This window comes from Mycothermus thermophilus, assembly GCF_041956435.1.
Source record: "Mycothermus thermophilus strain CBS 625.91 unplaced genomic scaffold VTJ04scaffold_1, whole genome shotgun sequence".
NCBI lineage: Eukaryota > Fungi > Ascomycota > Sordariomycetes > Sordariales > Chaetomiaceae > Mycothermus > Mycothermus thermophilus.
This window is the reverse complement of record NW_027191427.1, coordinates 968,700-986,536: the sequence shown is the minus strand read 5'-3', so window position 1 is coordinate 986,536 and position 17,837 is coordinate 968,700. Positions and strand designations below refer to the sequence as shown.

At 57.9% G+C, this 17,837-nt stretch overlaps 8 protein-coding genes across 8 annotated transcripts; 4 read left to right on the top strand and 4 right to left on the bottom strand.

Annotated features, from left to right (window-relative positions):
- Positions 1-1,012: 1,012 nt before the first annotated feature.
- VTJ04DRAFT_340 (uncharacterized protein) lies at positions 1,013-1,937 on the bottom strand (the record flags this gene model as incomplete). Its single annotated transcript, XM_069361296.1, has 3 exons — positions 1,013-1,144; positions 1,212-1,301; positions 1,416-1,937. 3 exons carry the CDS (start codon positions 1,935-1,937, stop codon positions 1,013-1,015), a joined length of 744 nt encoding a protein of 247 aa, XP_069222950.1.
- A 904-nt stretch (positions 1,938-2,841) lies between these two features.
- Positions 2,842-3,166, top strand: VTJ04DRAFT_339 (uncharacterized protein; the record flags this gene model as incomplete). Its single annotated transcript, XM_069361284.1, has 2 exons — positions 2,842-2,889; positions 2,963-3,166. The coding sequence occupies 2 exons, from the start codon at positions 2,842-2,844 to the stop codon at positions 3,164-3,166; spliced, it is 252 nt and encodes an 83-aa protein (XP_069222949.1).
- A 260-nt stretch (positions 3,167-3,426) lies between these two features.
- On the bottom strand, positions 3,427-5,524 carry VTJ04DRAFT_338 (uncharacterized protein; the record flags this gene model as incomplete). The annotated part of the gene is made up of 6 exons (XM_069361273.1): positions 3,427-3,820; positions 3,883-4,108; positions 4,168-4,267; positions 4,351-4,661; positions 4,718-5,146; positions 5,368-5,524. 6 exons carry the CDS (start codon positions 5,522-5,524, stop codon positions 3,427-3,429), a joined length of 1,617 nt encoding a protein of 538 aa, XP_069222948.1.
- Positions 5,525-6,608: 1,084 nt separating this feature from the next.
- On the top strand, positions 6,609-7,068 carry VTJ04DRAFT_337 (uncharacterized protein; the record flags this gene model as incomplete). Its single annotated transcript, XM_069361262.1, has 3 exons — positions 6,609-6,771; positions 6,832-6,867; positions 6,926-7,068. 3 exons carry the CDS (start codon positions 6,609-6,611, stop codon positions 7,066-7,068), a joined length of 342 nt encoding a protein of 113 aa, XP_069222947.1.
- Positions 7,069-7,159: 91 nt separating this feature from the next.
- VTJ04DRAFT_336 (uncharacterized protein) lies at positions 7,160-7,817 on the bottom strand (the record flags this gene model as incomplete). The annotated part of the gene is made up of 3 exons (XM_069361251.1): positions 7,160-7,338; positions 7,573-7,682; positions 7,765-7,817. 3 exons carry the CDS (start codon positions 7,815-7,817, stop codon positions 7,160-7,162), a joined length of 342 nt encoding a protein of 113 aa, XP_069222946.1.
- Positions 7,818-7,878: 61 nt separating this feature from the next.
- On the top strand, positions 7,879-11,047 carry VTJ04DRAFT_335 (uncharacterized protein; the record flags this gene model as incomplete). Its single annotated transcript, XM_069361240.1, has 7 exons — positions 7,879-8,129; positions 8,208-8,252; positions 8,331-8,622; positions 8,683-8,810; positions 8,879-9,252; positions 9,307-9,524; positions 9,584-11,047. The coding sequence occupies 7 exons, from the start codon at positions 7,879-7,881 to the stop codon at positions 11,045-11,047; spliced, it is 2,772 nt and encodes a 923-aa protein (XP_069222945.1).
- Positions 11,048-11,421: 374 nt separating this feature from the next.
- VTJ04DRAFT_334 (uncharacterized protein) lies at positions 11,422-14,742 on the bottom strand (the record flags this gene model as incomplete). Its single annotated transcript, XM_069361229.1, has 1 exon — positions 11,422-14,742. The coding sequence occupies one exon, from the start codon at positions 14,740-14,742 to the stop codon at positions 11,422-11,424; it is 3,321 nt and encodes a 1,106-aa protein (XP_069222944.1).
- A 500-nt stretch (positions 14,743-15,242) lies between these two features.
- VTJ04DRAFT_333 (uncharacterized protein) lies at positions 15,243-17,729 on the top strand (the record flags this gene model as incomplete). The annotated part of the gene is made up of 1 exon (XM_069361218.1): positions 15,243-17,729. One exon carries the CDS (start codon positions 15,243-15,245, stop codon positions 17,727-17,729), a length of 2,487 nt encoding a protein of 828 aa, XP_069222943.1.
- Positions 17,730-17,837: the final 108 nt, after the last annotated feature.

Here is a 17,837-nt window from a genome sequence, read left to right as displayed (position 1 = left end):
TATGTGTATTAGTGATCCTGAGTGAGCCTCTATCTTCATGTCCCATGTCCTGAAGGAATCCTGCGTGAACCCATGCTCTCTCTATTCACAATCCTGACCCCCAAACTCCATTAACCACCTTTCTTTGGGATCCTCTTCCCATTCTCCTGAAAGCTCCGACTTCCACCACGTTCTCCTTTGCATCATCCTCTATAAGTACGTAGGAATCTTTGGGAGAGAAAACAAAAAGGTTGAAGGGTTGCTTTTTTGTCTCGTAGGTCTCAACCGACCGATCCAAGCCCACCTAAACAACTCTCCAGTGTTTGTGGGCATGGAATGGCATGGCACAAAAGCGGGCGGAGAGAGATCGGGGGAGGGGGGCTTTGCCGTGCTGACCTGATCATTCAACCACCTACCCATCTTATAGACAAATAGATGGGGGTGTGTAGATGGTCCGAGGTCAATGTGTATGGAGGTAGTTAGGCGTCTGTTTGTCAGACAAGACGGTGTGGTTGTGTAGCGAGGATGGGGGGGGGGGATGTTAATACTACTGCTGCTGCTGCTGCTGCTGTCTGTCTGTTGGTTCAATATTCATGATTGTGTTTTGCTGATTGCGGCGGTTGGGCAATCGAACTGGATGATGCTTGCGGAAGAGACGTTGCTGAGGAGGTTTCTTGGAGCGCACACGATTTTGGTGAGACAGCAGGGCCTTTTTCTCGTCGGCGGTTCGTCCTCGTCGTTTGAACGCCCCCGTTCTCCAAGGACGAGATCGGGATACGTAGTGTGGACAAATCCTGGCCAGAGAGAAGTACACCCTCCAGCCATGGCCAGCCAGTCAGCCAGACAGACAGACAGACCAACACCCGGCAGCCACCCGGCAGCGGACGGATAGATAGCAAGTCACATGCCCGACATCCCACTAACAGCTAACCATCCACACCCCTCCCCGTCATTTCTCAGGCCAGACAGCAGCGAACGGCCATCACACAACCGCGGCATGAAGAGCCGTCATGGTAGGTAGAGAGACAGGTTTTCACGTTTTGGCCGGGACAGTCTTGATCTGGAACACGGCGCTCGGCAGCTCGGTGGTCTCTGCTTGGACGGTGGCGGTGATGCCCATGGCGGCGAGGGCGCCGCGGATGATGCCGCATGGGAACCATAGAAACTAGACTTCCCGTCAGCAAGGGATCAAAAAGTCATGTAAGAGAGGGAACAAGACAGTAACAACATACCGGCTGCGCCCTCAACACTGCTTGGCTCGACACCTCAGCACTCATCCGCGCGAACGGGCGGAACGAGTTATCCGTCAGGACGTAGACTCCCTATCAATAACCCAACGAACACCCTCAGTCAGCAACCCCATATCCCCTTCAAACCCCAACAGACGTGAAGAAGGAAAGAAAGAAAAGAACAGAGGAAAGGGGAAGTCCACAAACCCGATGATTCGTCTTCAAATTATCCACCTGCTTCCGAAACACCAGCGTCCACAGATCCTTGCACAAAAACTTGATGATGTCCAACGTGTCGCTAAACCGCGGCCGGTCCTTGGAAAACCGCTCCGCCAGCCCCTGTCCGACCCTGTACCCGATCGATTCCAACCGCCAAAACACCGCTTCCCGCTCCTCTTCGTCGTCCAACGGCGTCGTGATGTCCACTTCCACTTCTTGTTCCGCCGAGGAGGAGGAGGGGCCATTTACCAACCCCTCCCCGTTCGCCGCCGCCGCGGCCGTATCAGTACCAGTACCAGCACCATCACCACCGTCTGGTTGGGAAGGGTTATTATGGAGAGAGGCAAGCCACCGCTCCTCCTCCTGCTTGGCGCGGCCCTCGAGCTGGCGCGTGATACGGTGCGCCATGGGCACGAGCTCGATGAGCAAAAAGTCGAGGCATGAGGCGGAGAGGAAGCGCGCCGTGGGGTCGGAGGCGTTGTAGGGTGGCATGACGGGGTCGAAAGACATGTTGGGCGGTTTAAGTTATTATTTATTTGGGTGGTCCCCCGAAGTGTTTTGTGTGTTTGGGAGAGTCGGTGGAGCGAGTAAGAGGGGATGGTTTAGGATTGTTTGAGATGTTGAGGCTGGATTCCGTGTGTGGGTTTCTAGCTATCCCTCGTTTGGTATTCTTGTTGTTCTCTCGTCTTGCTAGGACGTACTGTCGTGAGTTGGTGCTGGGGTTCTTTGCGGGAACGGTGAGCTTGGAACGGGAGCTGATCAGCGGCGGTGTTGGGAATATTCCGCTCTAGAGGCCCGTCCCGGAGATATGTCTGTTTTGGCAGGTAGAGAAGCGAAGAAGGCTATGGTTCGGTTGGGTGTGGTGGCCGGGAGGGAGTCAGCAGAAACTCGGTGTCGTTAGATTGATAGTTGTCGAGGTTGCACAGCCAAGTGAGTGTGGATGGATGGAGCTGGGGACGAGATGGGAGCTCCTGGCATAGTGGGGTTCTGATCTCGGGGTTAGGGTTCCCCTTTGATGAACATGTGAGCAGAGGTCCAGAATCAAGCCTCCTCGGAGGAAATGGACAACATTATTTATCTAGATTATAATTTACTACGTACCTGTATGTAACAAGTAGGCCAAGTTATAGCCAGTCTTGTTCCATAATGTGCACAAATCCATTATGCTTCTTCCCGAGTCCCTCTGCTACCACATCCACATCATGATCAAAACGACTTCATCTTCAATCATTATCACTATTGGAGTAAGGATGTATGTGTATGATTCAACGAGCATGTGTCCTGATTCTCTATGTGAGCAAGCAACCCATAAAAACAGCCAAGTACCTAGGTAACCCCCAAGCTCAAAGCACCATCAATCCATCCCTGCATAGGTACATTCTATCTAACAGCCCCCCATGGGGCAAGCAAGCGTATGGCTCTGAAGAACTCAGGCTCCTCTCAGTCTCGAGAGATGTCTGATGTCTGTCGGCAGTTCCATAATAACTCCACGACGCCCAGCTAACCTTCCAGGCTGTCCCGCCTGACCGCCCCAGAAAGAAAACCCGAATACACCGGAACCCCATATGCAGAAGAAAATACCCGCCAGCCAGCGCCCAACCGATGATGATGATGCCCATTATACCACCACCTGCCTGGAGTACCCCACTACCTCGTGCCCGGAAAGGAGCAAGCAAAGAGATGCTGCAATATGGAGAAGAAGAGAAAGAAATGAATCCACGCCTTGCCTCGTCGAATGAGCCAGCTTCCAAGACCCTTCCATGTCCAAGGCTGTCTTGATTCAACACCTTCCCTCCTACCCGCGACAAGCTCAAACCTTATTCACATCCTTCTCCGGAGCGGGAGTCTTGCTATTAGACTCCTCCGGCTCCTCTGTCGTCGCTAGAAACCTTGCCCGAAACCTTGCCGTCACTCGCGACCCTGCCGCCGCAACAGCTTCGTCCCGCATCATCGTCAGACGCAGACGGTATGCGAAACCCCTCCGAGAAAATGGGCCATTCTACAACAACCCTCCTCCCGATCCCGCTCCCGTCCCATAATTCACCCTCTTCACCGGCCGCGGCGGTTCATCGTCGCTGTCGTCGAGAGTCAAATCAATCACCTCGGGCGCGGGGCGCTTGTTGCCCGATCTGGTCGCGGCGGGGGTGTCGCGCGAGGCAATGCTGGTCGGGGTTCCGAGATGCGGGGTAGCCGTCGAGGTGCGTCCTGCTGCGGGAGCCACCAGGCCCTTGCTATACGTGCCGGTGACTTCGATGACATCGTCGTCAAGGAGGCTGGCTTCTTGGCTAGCAGTGCTTTGCCGCTTGTCGCCGGGGACCGACCATTTGCCGTCGGGCTCGATGGTGACTTGCTCGACAGACTCGGGAGTCGAGCTCAGGATTTCTCGAGCATATCTGGCCATCTCTGTTAGCATTGATAAACCAAGAATGAAATGTGGTGGCGCCCAAAGACTTACTCATCAATGGCCAACTGGTCGAAGGGTGCCGGCTTGCTGCAGATGGGACATATCCACTGCGGACCCTGCTCCTGCAGTTGGAGGTAGGAAGTGGCATCAAAACACTGAATGTGGTTGCACGAAACTCCGCGGCATGGCAGCTTGAGTCTCATGTAGGTGAGTGGGCACTTGAGGCTCAGGTTCACAGATGTCGCGACGACATCGGGATCACTGGCCTTATTTGTGACTGGATTGAGTGTCAGATCTTACTCTCATACGAGCCCCATTTCACGGCAGGTAACTCACTCTCGGCGATGACGGATTCCTTGCGGATCTTCTTTTGGATCTGGGCAACCAAGGTCTCGATGGAGACGGTTTTGCAGACCACCAAGCTAAAATAGAACCTCTGCAACACCGTCAGTCAGTCACACTGCTCACTCACAACCCCCTCACTTCTGGTGCTACCTGCGGAGCTTTCCCGGTACCTACCTTCTGAGTCAAGGCGTAGGTGAGCTCAACGTTGTTGGGGTAAGCAGCAGGCTTCAAGCGTAGGGCATCCGTGATATCGACGGGGCGGGTCGATCCAGGCTTATTCTTCAGGCCACGCAAATTTGCCTTGATATCCCCTCCGTTGACCTTGAGCTCGCACTGGTACGGAAACGCAATGTCCTGGGGCCCCACCTTGTCGGCAGTGCACATGACAAAGACGCGCATGGTGCGGTCCGTGACGCACAGCTGCAGGGCCGGATGGTCTTGGACCTTGACTGAGATGCGCTCCGTGTTGCGGTGCGCCGTCATGACTGCGTGACGTCAGCACAATTGTGAACCGTGATGAGAGAATGGAATACAGGCGCACCACCTTCCAGGGTCTTGACGTCGGCAACCTGGTACTTTGGCTCGTAGAAGGGGCTCGGCTTATACTGGATGGCCGGTGGGTTCAGGCCTGGGCCGAGAGGACGGGTCTGGTACCCGGTTGCTGAGGTTGCATTCTGCGGCCTTGAGCCGCTGAGGGCTTGGTATCCCTGGTACGCCATGGCATATCCCGGAAGAGTCGCTTCGTTCCCTGCTGGACGATTCCAAGGCTGTGGCGCTGGCTGTGGTCGACGCGAGGATGATGGGTTGGGTTGATACGCGGCAGGTTGCGGCGGTTGTGGTGGGGGGATTGGTGAAGAAGTCGCCTGGGCAAGGATTGATTGATTCACATAGACGGGAGTCCGAGTTACGATGCTCTCTCGAATCTCTTGCACCCGGGTCCAGTCGTTGGCAGCGTAGGCAGCGTTGAGTTCTGTGATTGGATTGTAAGCCATTTTTGCTCACACCCGAGGGTTCGGTCGCAAGGCAGGAAAGTAGATCTCTGTCGGAATGAAGTATCCCATGTGGTATTCGTGGATCAAGAGTCGGCAAGGGGAGAGAACTGAGAGACCCCTCAGGCATGAAAAGTGCCCGGCCAAGGCTGGGTGGCTCGGCGAACAATACTGGTGGTATAAAGCAAGTGGGAATACTTACGTTGAATGATGCGCTTCTGAATGTCGGCCTTAGTGCCGGCCTTGGAGATGCCATTGACTGAGCAGATGGCTTGGAGAACGGCTTTTGGGATGGTGGCGGTCTGGAGGACGCGGGCGAGGGCCTGCACCTCGGATGACCTTTCGCCCACGTTGCTCATGTTGTCGGTGCGAGGATCTGAGGAACGACTCCGCGACGATAGCGGAGTCAATCCTCGATAGGAAAAGTTTAATCCGCGATGAGAAACCTTAACTCGGCGACGAGAAGGCACGATCCGCGATGACAAACTTGGAAGGGTTGGTGTGTGGTGGAAAGCGCAGTCTGTGACAAGAAGGCGCGATTCGCGAAAAGAAAAGTTCCAGTTCTACAATAAAACAAATGGTCTTGGTCGAAAAGGAAAGTAAGAGGGCCGGGCAGAGGTGGTTGCTACCCGGGGACACGTTCCTCCGCCTTCTTGCCTGCTTGAGTTGAGATGAGGCTTGGGTTTTGAGTCGGTTGCCTGTGTCCAAACTTCGAGTCGGCAAGACCGGCCGTTGTCGTTCTCACAGGCGCCCGAGAGCTCGGATTAACAATGGAACGTCTAGCGATTATTTCCAGGAAGCGGGCTACGGGGAAGTGAATGTGGAAGAAGGTCGAATGTTTATTTCATGTGCTGGAACTGCTAAACTCCCTGTTCTTTGCTCGGAGACCAGGCATGTCGTTGATGATTCAAGGCGGTGTTTGGTGGCAGAATCCCGTCAGGCTGGCTGGGGGACTCGACGGCTGCCTTCTTGTTTGACTTTTGCTGACAGGGGTTGGTGGATTGTGAGGCTTGGCAGGAAAGAGAACCCCTTAAAATACTTTTCTGTGCAGCGGGCTCAGCCTTGGCTTTGGGACTTTGGGTACCTATCCATCTCAATTTCTGTAGGAGATTTGCACGTGAATAGGGGTAGCTCAGAGTATCTCCAGCCAGGGAAAAGTCACTTAAGCAAACTACGTGATATGATTGGTGAGTTATGCCCCACTTTCACTAAAAAGTCTTTGAGTGTGCAGAGAAGGAGGGCCAAGTTCCTCAACACTTGCATAATGCCATAACCCATGCTTTCTCAAGATGGAAAATTTATTCTCATGCTTCTATCCGATCTCTTCTCTGCAGACACTCATTCACAACAAACCTCATCATCTTCGACTCTGACTTGTTTTTCACCAACAACACCAAACTCATTACATTTCAAAGGTTACCTTGAACAAGGACATCCTGAACAATGGCCAAGAGCAAGCGATCGACAACCGTCAAAGAAAACAACCGGAGGCTCAAGCAAAATGTGTTTGCTCCGGTCGAGGCAGCTCGCCTGGAGCGACTCTCGGAGAAGCTGCTAGCCATTGCCCAAGCACCCAAACCAGAAAGAGAGGTTCCCATGGACGAGAGTATGTATTGTTCTTATCGAGTCGGTCAACTCCCATGATACAATGCTGACTGTAAAACAGCACCAGACAAAGAGCCCGCTGCCCAGACGGATGATGGTGAGTGTTCCTGGGCCCGACACGTGAGGTTCAGGACATGGTCTGATTTTCCTTGCAGCTGCCATGGAGGTTGATGAGGCGAAGCCGGCCAGTGCAAAGCCCAGCAAGACCAAGGGAAAGATTGAGAAGCGGCGGCGGCGCAAGAAGGGGTCCATCGTGTTTCCCATGAGATACGCCAAGAAGAACAAGGCCAGGAAATGAGCGATTCTCGTGGATTGGTTGGAGAGAAGCGTTTGGCGATGAAGCGCCTTTGGGCAAATGGAGCTGACTGAGGCCGCTGACGGCCATGTCATCATGCCTTGCGCCGGCATGTCGCTGAAGGGTCAAGGTTGAAACAACTCCAATGTGGGTTGAGTCTGACAGGACGGCCGCAGGCCCCGACCTGCTCGACATCAACTATCGACACGAGATACCCGGGGATTGAGATTTCTGAGAGCATGGAGGAACTACCTGTGGTACGACACTTGGGAACTGGGGTCGGCGTTCAGAAGAACAATGAGGTATCAGAGCCATCAGCAGCTCTCATGGCATATGGGGACTGATGAACCACAACATGGGCGGATCTGGGAGATGAAAAAAGAGGAAAAAGCTACAGAGCCAACCTAATTTACTATCTCTTCTTCGCAAATGCTCCTCTTATGGCTCTTCCTTTTCGACTTTTCATAGCTGCTCTGGCTATTCGCCATCTCAGAGTCCGTCGCTCACAGTGATGACAAGCCTTCAGTGACAGGGGCTTGTAACGGTGCCCCAATCTGTCCCGCTGTGGGGGACCCCTGTTCGTTCCGCTCCAGTGGCCTCCAAGGTTCCCATCGAGGCTTGGCAAATGTCAAGTCAACATCAAAATGTCCAAAGACCCCTTTTGCGACACTCTGCTCGACTCGACAGATTTGTAATGACATGTTTGCCAGTTCGGCGCGGGATTCCTCATGATCATGGCCGCGGAGCCCCATTGAAACAGTCTTAGTTCTCCCTATCCGAGGCCTTGTTTCCCCTGTCCCCGCCGTCGCCGACATGACGGCCATGACAGCGCGTCGTCGTCGCCGCGAGAATGGCTCCTCCAGCTCCAGCTTCCTGAGCTCCATGCTGCTGCTTGTCGCCAACCTCCTGATCCCCGTCGCCATTCTCGTCTTTGCCACGGGTTTCTTCCCTTACAAGCCGCTGCTCCCCGGCCTGGCCACGTACGATTCCGTCAGCGAGTATGACGAGCCTCCCGAGGCCAAGTTTGACAGGATCGTCTTCATGGTGATCGATGCGCTGCGAAGGTGCGCGCGCGTTCCCGCCCCGCGCCAGCATGTGCCCATGGAAATCTAGCAAACTGACTAACGCCATTCTCTGGAAAGTGACTTTGTGTATGCCCAAGGGAGCGGTTTCGAGTTCACCCAGTCGTAAGCGTCCTCTTCTTTTCCCTGTCTCGTCGTCGCCCATGTGTACCTCCCCGACTCTGACCCCGCCTCCCTCACCAGCCTGATCCGCGATGGCGTCGCTCTCCCCTTCACGGCGCACGCTACCTCCCCGACTGTCACGATGCCGCGTCTCAAAGCCATTACCACCGGCTCGATCCCGTCATTCCTCGACGTCGTCCTCAACCTTGACGAGGGCGACGAAAGCTCCAGTCTAGCCTCGCAGGACACATGGTTGGCGCAGATGAAGGCCAAGAACACAGGGAAGCTAGTCATGTACGGCGACGACACCTGGTTGAAGCTCTTCCCGGGCACGTTTGACCGCGCAGATGGGACGTCGAGCTTCTTCGTCTCGGTGAGTGCGGGTTTGATATCAGGAGCTGAGAGCGAGCGGCTTCGTGACTGACGGCGGCAGGACTTTACCGAGGTGGATAACAACGTCACTCGCCATATTGCCGACGAGCTCCGGAGGAATGATTGGAATACCATGGTGTTGCATTATCTCGGGCTGGATCACATCGGCCACAAGGGCGGGCCGAGGAGGTAGGGGGATATCCTATATATTCCGGCATAGATACCTTCAGCGAACACCGACCGCTAATCCTCACAAGTCCGCACATGGTGGCCAAACAGCGCGAGATGGACGGCATCATCCGCCAGATCTACACCGCCATGGAGTCCGAGGAACATCTCCGCTCCACCCTGCTCGTTTTCTGCGGCGACCATGGCATGAACGACGCCGGCAACCATGGCGCCTCTTCAGCAGGCGAGACCTCGCCGGCCCTTGTCTTCATCTCCCCTCACTTGCGGTCTCTGACGGGTGGTGGCTTGGAGTCCCCGCTACCAGAACGTGACGACTTCCAATACTATAGCACCGTGGAGCAGTCCGACCTGGCCCCCACCTTGGCCGCCTTGCTGCGCTTCCCCGTTCCCAAGAACAACCTGGGCGCGCTGATTCCTGCGTTTTTGCCTCTCTGGTCAGATTGTAAGGGGACCTTGATGGTTCTCAACTCCGTCAGTGGAAGCTAACTCCAAGCAGCTCGCGACCAAGTCCAGCTCTTGATGCGCAATGCGCGCCAAATCCTCGACATTGTTCTGGCGGCCTTCGGGCGAGAAATTCTCGAGTCCGACTCTGATCCAGACACGCTCACCGAATCCAAGGCTGCTTACCAAGAACTTGCCCACGGTTGGAAGAATGTCTCAAAGCTATACGCCAACGGCGAGGATGCCGCCGTGCTCATCCACGCCATCACCAAGGTGCGTCTCGCTTTCCAGGTGAAAGGCATGGAGCGGAAACTCTGACAACGAATCCCCAGTGGCTCCGCCACGCTCAGGATGTCCTGAGCAGTATGGCCAGTAACTACGACATGCCGAGGCTCTTCCTCGGCCAGGCCATCGCTGTCGTCGCGTTCCTATCCGCCATCCACGCCCTCAGGATGTTTACCTCCACCGAGAAACCCCGCTCTTTCATTCCCTTGGCCGGCATTGTGGTTTTGTACGCCATCATGATGTTCGCCAGCAGCTACGTCGAAGAGGAGCACCACTTCTGGTACTGGTCCACCACCGCCTGGCTCACGTACTCCAGCATCAAACACTTCAACAAAAACAAATATCCCGCCGGCACCCTCAAAATCCTGCCCATCCTCCTCACCATCCGCCTCATCCGCAGCTGGAACCAAACCGGCCAAAAGTTCGCCGGCGATCCGGACATCGTCAAGCTCTACCTCCACCCCAACCCGCCCTTCCTCTGGCTGCTCATCGCCGCCACCTACCTCTGGGTCCACCAGCGGCTCGTCTACGGCTTCAGCGCGGCGCTGCCCGCCTGGCTCAACTTTGGCGCCGCGTCGGCGCTCGTGCTGGCCGCGTTTACGTTCAAGGTGGCGTTCACGCTGGAGGACGCGCCGGAATTGGTGCCGCGCGTGGTTAAGGGGCTGTTGGGCCTGGGGTTCTCCCAGGGCGCAACCCTCATCTCGCGCGCGCGGGCCGTGTTTATCGGGCTGGGTTTGATGAGCGGGCTGGTCACGGGTTTTATGATCGCCCGCCGCAGGGTATCCTTCGGCCAGCGCGGCGTCGACACCCTTTTGACGCTGTACACGGTGCTGGCGCTGACGCAGTCGCGGCCGACGAACGTGCCGCTGTTTTTGCTGTTTGGCATCCTCGCGAACCTGCTTGGGGGGATGGTCTGGTTGGGGGCGCTGGCGCCTAGCGAGGTGGGAACCGCGGTGCTCCTGCTCCAGCATGTTGCGTTCTTCGCCGCCGGCGGGTCCAACTCGGTCGCGTCCGTCGATTTGTCCAGCGCGTACAATGGTGTTGGGAGGTTTGATGTGGCTGCGGTCGGCGTGCTGACGTTTGTCGGCAACTGGGCGGGGAGTATTTGGTGGAGCTTGTGGGGGGTGGGGATGCTGCTGGAGGTGCGGCGGGAACGGAAAGAGAAACAACAAGCACAGCGTGCTTTGGATGAGTATTGGAATGGGGTTGGGATTGGGGATGGGCTTGTGAGAGGAAGAATAGCAGGAGAAGAGGACAAAGGGGGAAATGACATGTGGAAGCGCCACGTCGCGCTGCTGACCGTGTTCGTGGCCGGCGGGACGGCGGCCGTCATGGCGGCGTGTACGGTGCTGAGGACGCATTTGTTTGTTTGGACCGTGTTTTCGCCCAAGTACTTGTACTGCGCAGCGTGGAGTTTGGGGCAGCATTTGCTGGTGAACGTGGGGTTGGGAGGGGTGGTGTATGGTTTGGGCGTTTGGGAGGGAGCTGATAGAGGGTTGTGGTTTGAATAGTTGTTAAGTTAGAGTTTAAAACGGGGAGAGAATAGACTTGCTTTTAATCCATGGCATGGATCAGCAGGCGGGATGTTGGAAGTGGTTCATCCTCGATGATCGAAGGGGCAAGACCTGACCCAAAGACAGGTGAAGACACAAAGTTTTGGTTTTTCTGGTCATCAGTTGCGTGATATCATGACAAGGCCCTTCTCATAACACGAGCACATCGGATATACAACAAGATCGATACATACCATAACTAGCGCATTCATGAGAATAACCCAACAGGAACAGCGGACCTGCGCCCAAGCCTATCCCGACGTATATCCCCCACCCGAAGCACCCAGCCAACCTACCCAAACCGAACCAACGTGCCGTCATTGCCATCATCATCACCTCGCCAGACCCTTGACGTTTCCAACCCATCCATTCACCAGCAACGCACCACACTTACAACTCCTCCTCCTCCTCCTCTTCGTCCACCACACTCTCCTCCGGCTCCGGCGTCCTATGCACCACCGTAGCCGTCTCATCGTCATCATCATCCTCGTCCTCATCCACCTCCCTCGACGGCCGAATCCCCCAACCGAAAACTCATCCTCCATCTCCTCCTCCTTAATCTTGACCTCCTGCAACCCACCACTTCCCCTGCCAGCGACCGAAGGCGCCTCGCTCGCGGCGGTGGTCGCGACCGAGCTAGCTCTGCTAACGCTCCTTCTCGACCTGCCGCCCCCGATGCCGCCCATCTGCACGTCGGGGTTGGCGGCAGCGTCGAGGGCGTTGACGATCTTCCCGAGGCTGACGTGGATCTTGTACAGCGCGTTGCGGCCCGCGGCGTCGTTGAGCAGGTTGTTCTCGACGGCGCGGCAGACGACGGCGTAGACGTCGCGCGTGAGGTTCTCCGACGAGGCCGGGGAGACGTGGAGCTTGCCGAGGAGGGAGGCGAGGATTTTCTTTTCCTCCTTGGGCACGTTGCCGCCCAACCTCTCCAAAATATCCCTGGCAAACTCCAAATGCACATCGGCGTTGACCACCCTCTTTTCCTCGCTGCTGCTGTCCTGCCCGGGGACGTAGCACTTGCGCGGGTCGGTCCAGTCGACGAGGCAGGCGCCAATGGTGCTGAGCGAGACCATCTCGTCGTCCACGTCCGCCTCGTCGTCGTCGAACCCCTCGCGCACGTTGTACAGCGTGTGCAGCGCGTCCAGCGCGACGGAGCGCATCAGGTCCTGGTTCTCGGCGCGCGAGTAGCAGAAGACGGGTAGGAAGTAGTTGAGCGCCTGCCGCACGGATTGGTTGCCGGCGCTGGCGGGCTCGAAGTAGGCGACGACGAGCGTCTTGAGCAGCTCGGCCGACACGTCGCGGTCGCTGACGACGCGGCCGAGGAGGAGCTTGGACACGGCGACGGTGGCGACGGCTTGGACTTCGGGGTGCTTGGCGCCCGAGCGGAGGGCCTTGACGTAGACTTTGAGCAGGGACGGGTTGGACGAGAGCAGCTGGGCGCCGTGCACGTTGAGGATGTCGGTCAGGATATGCAGGGCCGTGATCTGCAGCGCGGTGTGGCCCTTGGCGAAGAAGTGCATGAACAGAGTGAGATTTTCCTCAGCCAGCGAGCGGTCCAGCAGCGAGCACAGCCCGAGGCAGACGAGACCGCGCTCGCGGACGGGCGCCTCGTGGCTGCGCACGGCGGGCACGACGAGGTTGTTGAGCATGGCGACCAGGTGGTCGTTCTTTTGCAGCTCGCCCTGCACGTTCTGCAGCATGCACTGCACAATGTGCAGGCACTTCATGTTGATCATGATCTCCTTGATGGCCTTCTTGGCCGCCTCCTCTTCCGACAGCTCGGGCTTCTTGGACTTGCGCCCGCCGTTGCCGCCGCCGCCGCCTTCACGTGTAGGGGTGCTCTCGCGGCTGACCTCAGACCGCGCCGAGTGGAAGCTCTCGTCGTCATTCTCGGGCAGGTCCGTGTCGCCGTCGTCGTCGACGATGGTGTCGTGCACGTCAGCCACGGCTTCGAGGACGACGCTGCAAAACTCCTTCTCGCCGGCGTCGTCGGGCGCGCAAATGTCGCGGAGGACGGACACGGTCAGCTTGGTCGCCTCCTCGGGCAGCTCGGGAATGGACAAGATCTGGCGCAGCAGTGCAAACATCTTGCGGCGGCCGACCTCGTCCGAGTAGTCAAGGGTGAGGGCGATGTGCAGCAGCTGCTCGACGATGAACTCCTGCTCGGCCGTGTCTTCTTCCTCCTCGTCGTCCTCCTCGCCCTGCTCCGCGCGCTCTTCGGCCCGCTTAATGGCGTCGATGAGCACCTTGACGTAGCGCTCTAGGTAAAAGGCCACCTTGGTGACCTCGGGCAGCTTTTCCTCGACGAGGGCTTCGTACTTGCCGTTGCCTTCGTTGCGGCAAAAGTCGTTGAAGGTGCGAACGACAAACACAGACTCGGCGCTGAGGGTTTCGAAGAAGTTATCGTCAAAAACCATGGCGTCGCGGTAGTCCGGACGGCCCTCCCAGAAGCCTTTCATGGCTTCCAGGGCGACGCCGTCCTCGCCGCCCGAGTTGACCACGTCGATACGCTCCAGCAGCTCGAGGAGGGCGTCCAAGTTAGGGGGCGACACCTCGGCGGGCTGGCCCTCGGCGGAGGGCTGGGTGCCGGCGCAGTCCTCGATCCAGCGCTCGCGGAAGAGGCGGCCGGCGGCCTTGCGCACGTTCTCGTCGCGGTCGCGCAGGCCCCAGCGGAGCAGCTTCTCGCGCATGGACAGCGAGAGGTGGCGGAAGTCGCCCAGGGCGGGCAGCAGGCGCGAGTAGACGGCGCGGCGGGTGGCGGCGTCCTGGTCCCGGGCGCGCTCGAGCAGGAAGGGCAGGGTGTTGGGCAGGATGGGCAGGTTGACGAGCAGCGAGCGGCGCACGTCGGCGCTCGGGTCGTTCTGCAGGACTTCGAGGAGTTTTTCCAGCAGACCGCCGGTGGACGCGCCGGCGCCGTCGTCGCTGTCGTCCGAGTTGGGCTCGGCCTCGATCTCGTTCCCTGCCAGGCGGCCCAGGCCGAGCACGGCCTGGGCGCGGACCATGGCCTCCTTGTCGCGGATGCGCTTGAGCAGGCCGGAGCGCAGCTTTTGGAACAAGTCATCGTCGATGGCGTCGAGCGAGTTGATGATGTGGGATATGAGCTGGGTGGAGCGGTAGCGGACAAACTTGTCCTTGGCCTGCAGCAGGGGGAGGATGGTCTCCATGAGGTGGGTGGTCAGGCGGGTGGCGGGGGTTTCGGGCATGGTGCTGGCGTCCGGGTCGAGCTCGCCCAGGGTCTCGTTGTCTTTGTCGACGGCATGACGCAGGAAGAGGCCGATGAAGCGGATCGTCTTCTCGCCGACGCCCTCGCTCTTCTTGACGGGCATGACGCGCAGCACGCAGCGCACAAACTCGTTGTTGAAGTCATCCTCGTCGAAATCGGACACGTCGGCGGCGGCGGCGGACTGCTTGCGCAGGGACGTGGGCTCGTAGCAGCAGGCCTCTTGGATCTTGCGCAGGGTCACGGCCAGCTTGCGGTGGGTGGCGGTGGTGCGCTGGGCCTCGCGGAAGACGGCGGCGACGCGAGTGCGCAGGACGCTGTCGGGGCCTTCGGAAGGAACATTAGGGTTGGTGGCGGCCGAGGAGGCACGAGATGCGGTGGAAGCGCGTGTGGCGGCAGACCGCGTAGACCGCGTCGAGGCTCGCGGGGCCATGACGGCGGCCGGGGATGGTGTTGTGGTGTTGGTGTTTGTTTACGTAGTCGGGTGTGCGAGTGGAGAGGTAGGATGGCTATTCCGGCGTCCCCGTATTCGGCGACATATGCGTATGCAAGACGTGCCGGTGTCCGTAGCAAGAGAGATGGAGCTATCTTGGTGTACGTATATGCAACAGGCAGTGTAGGAGCTGGTGTCCGGCGGATTGGTGATGTTGTGTTTTTGTTTATGCCGGATTCCTAATTGGGCGACTGGCGGTTTGGTGTCAGGGGTGTGGAGGAGGGGAGCGGCCAGCGGCCAGCGGCAGGCGGGGCAGTCCAGGGCCCCACATCCAATGGCTGCACAGCAGCATTTCTGATAAGCTTATCGCTGCTCTGGCCTGGAATTTTTTCTGGGCAGTTGGCGATTCATTGCTCCAAGAAGGAAGCAACTTGGAAGCTCCTCTCTTGAACAACAAACAAAAAATAACAAAATATAAAAGAAACAAACAAACACTCGCCATGGCAAAATCCGACAAGAAACGCCAACGCGAGGCGGACGAAGTGTCCCTCGAGAACGGAACTAGCAACAACAATGCCTCGACCGACAACTCATCCTCAAATCCCCAGCCTCCCGCGAAGAAGGCCCGGTTCGACACGCATCGCCAGCTCTTCGTGCGGTCGCTAGCCCCCGAAGTCACCAGCGAGGACCTCACCAATTTCTTCTCGCAGCACTATCCCGTCAAGCACGCCACCGTGGTTCTTGACCCCAAGACCAAGACGTCCCGCGGCTATGGCTTCGTCTCGTTCGCCGACCCCGAGGATGCCCACGAGGCCAAGGAGAAGCTGAACAATGAGCTCTTCCACGGCCGCCGCCTTCGCCTGGATGTCGCCCAGCCCCGCTTGCGTGATGCTTCCAAGGTCGACCCCGAGCTGGCCTCCAAGGTGGTCGAGGAGAAGCGCAAGCTCGAGTCGCAACTGCAGGAGTCCCGCCGCCCCTCCAAGCTCATCATCCGCAACCTGCCATGGAGCATCAAGAAGCCCGAGCAGCTGGCCGAGTTGTTCCAGAAATACGGCAAGATCAAGTTCTCCGACCTGCCCAACAACAAGGGCAAGCTTTTCGGGTTCGGCTTCGTCACGTTCCGCCGCCGGAAGCATGCCCAGAAGGCCATGGAGGAAATGAACGGCAAGGAGGTGGATGGACGAACCATCGCAGTGGACTGGGCTGTCGACAAGCAGACGTGGGAGAAATACAAGGCGTCCGAAGAAGGGGACGACAAGGAAGAAAACGAGAAAGAGAGCCCCAAGGCGAAGAAGGCCAAGAAGGCGGCCAAGGAGGACGAGGAAGACGACGATCCGAATCTGACCCAGGAAGATCGCGATCTCATCAACTTCTTCAAAAACTACGGTGACAATCTCGAGGACGAAGAAGACGAAGATGAGGACGAGGATGAGGATGAAGACGAAAAAGAAGACGAAGACAACGACGACGAGTCCAGCGGCTCAGATTCAGAAAGTGAAGATGAAGATAAGAAGGGTGAGGATAGCGACATGGACATCGACATCGACAGCGACATTAATGATTATGAGCTCGACACTGACGGCGACTCCCTTTCCGACACATCAGACAAGCCAAAGAAGCAGCTGATGACTGACAATGCGAACACCATCTTTGTTCGCAACCTCCCGTATACCGTCACTGATGAGACCCTGAAAGCTCATTTCCGCCGCTTCGGTCCCATCCGCTACGCCCGCGTCGTCATGGACCGCACGACCGACCGCCCGGCCGGCACGGGCTTCGTGTGCTTCATCAAGGAGGAAGACTTCAAAGCCTGCCTCAAGGGCGCGCCCAAGCACAAGCCCACCAACCCGCTCGCCAAACACTCGGTCCTGCAGGACGAAACCGCCGACCCGGAGGGCAACTACACCCTCGAGGGCCGGATCCTCCAAGTCACCCACGCCGTCTCCAAGGAAGAAGCCACGCGCCTGGCCGAGGAAGGCAAAGGAAAACGCCGCGAGGACAAGCGCCGCCTCTTCCTGCTCTCCGAGGGCGCCATCCCCAAGAACTCGCCGCTCTATGCCAAGCTACCGCCCAACGAGATCAAGATGCGCGAGGCCAGCGCCAAGCAGCGCAAGAAGCTCATCGAGTCCAACCCGGCCCTGCACCTCAGCCTCACCCGCCTCGCGGTCCGCAACATCCCGACCCACCTCACCTCCAAGGACCTCAAGCAGCTCGCGCGCCAGGCCGTCGTGGGCTTCGCCAAGGACGTACGGGAGGGCAAGCGGCAGCCGCTGTCCAAGGAGGAAACCACGCGCGGCGGGGAGGCGGACCGCGAGGCGGAGCGCCGCCGCCGCGAGAAGGGCCGCGGCGTGGTGACCCAGGCAAAGATTGTCTTTGAGACCGCGCAAGGTTCCAAGGTCGACGAGAAGGTCGGCGGCGGACGCAGCAGGGGCTACGGCTTCATCGAGTACTCGTCGCACCGCTGGGCGCTGATGGGCCTGCGCTGGCTCAACGGACACCCGATCAAGAACCAGGCCGGCAAGACGCAGCGGCTGATTGTCGAGTTTGCCATCGAGAACGCCAACGTGGTCAAGCGCAGGCAGATGCAGGCCGAGAAGGCGCGGCAGGCCAAGGAGCGGGCGGCGGCTGAGGGGAGGAATGGTGGTAAGAACAAAAATAGGCAGGAGGATAAGAAGGAGGGAAAGTTTGGAGGAAAGGAAGGGAAGATGAAGGGGAAGAAGGGAAAAGGCAAGGCTGGGGCGTCTGGTAAGGAGAGGGATGATGATGATGATTACGACAGCGGCGACAACAAGGCCACCAACAACAACAGCCCGGGCAAGAAGAAGGCCGGGAACAAAAAGGGCGGTCAAAAGCAACCTCCGCCGCCGCCGTCGTCAAAGGAGGCCAAGAAGAAGGCTGACGAAAAGCTGGCTATGCGGACCAAGATCATTGCGCGCAAGCGCATGATGCGGAAGAAGAAGGCTGCCATGAGGAAGGGGAGGAAATGAGGCTGGTTGGCAGACTGGCTGGCCGGCTAGGTATTTTTGACCTAGGTAGATAGGCATTTAAGTACCTAGTGGTAGGCCTGATGGTAGGGTGTGGTAATTCATCGGATG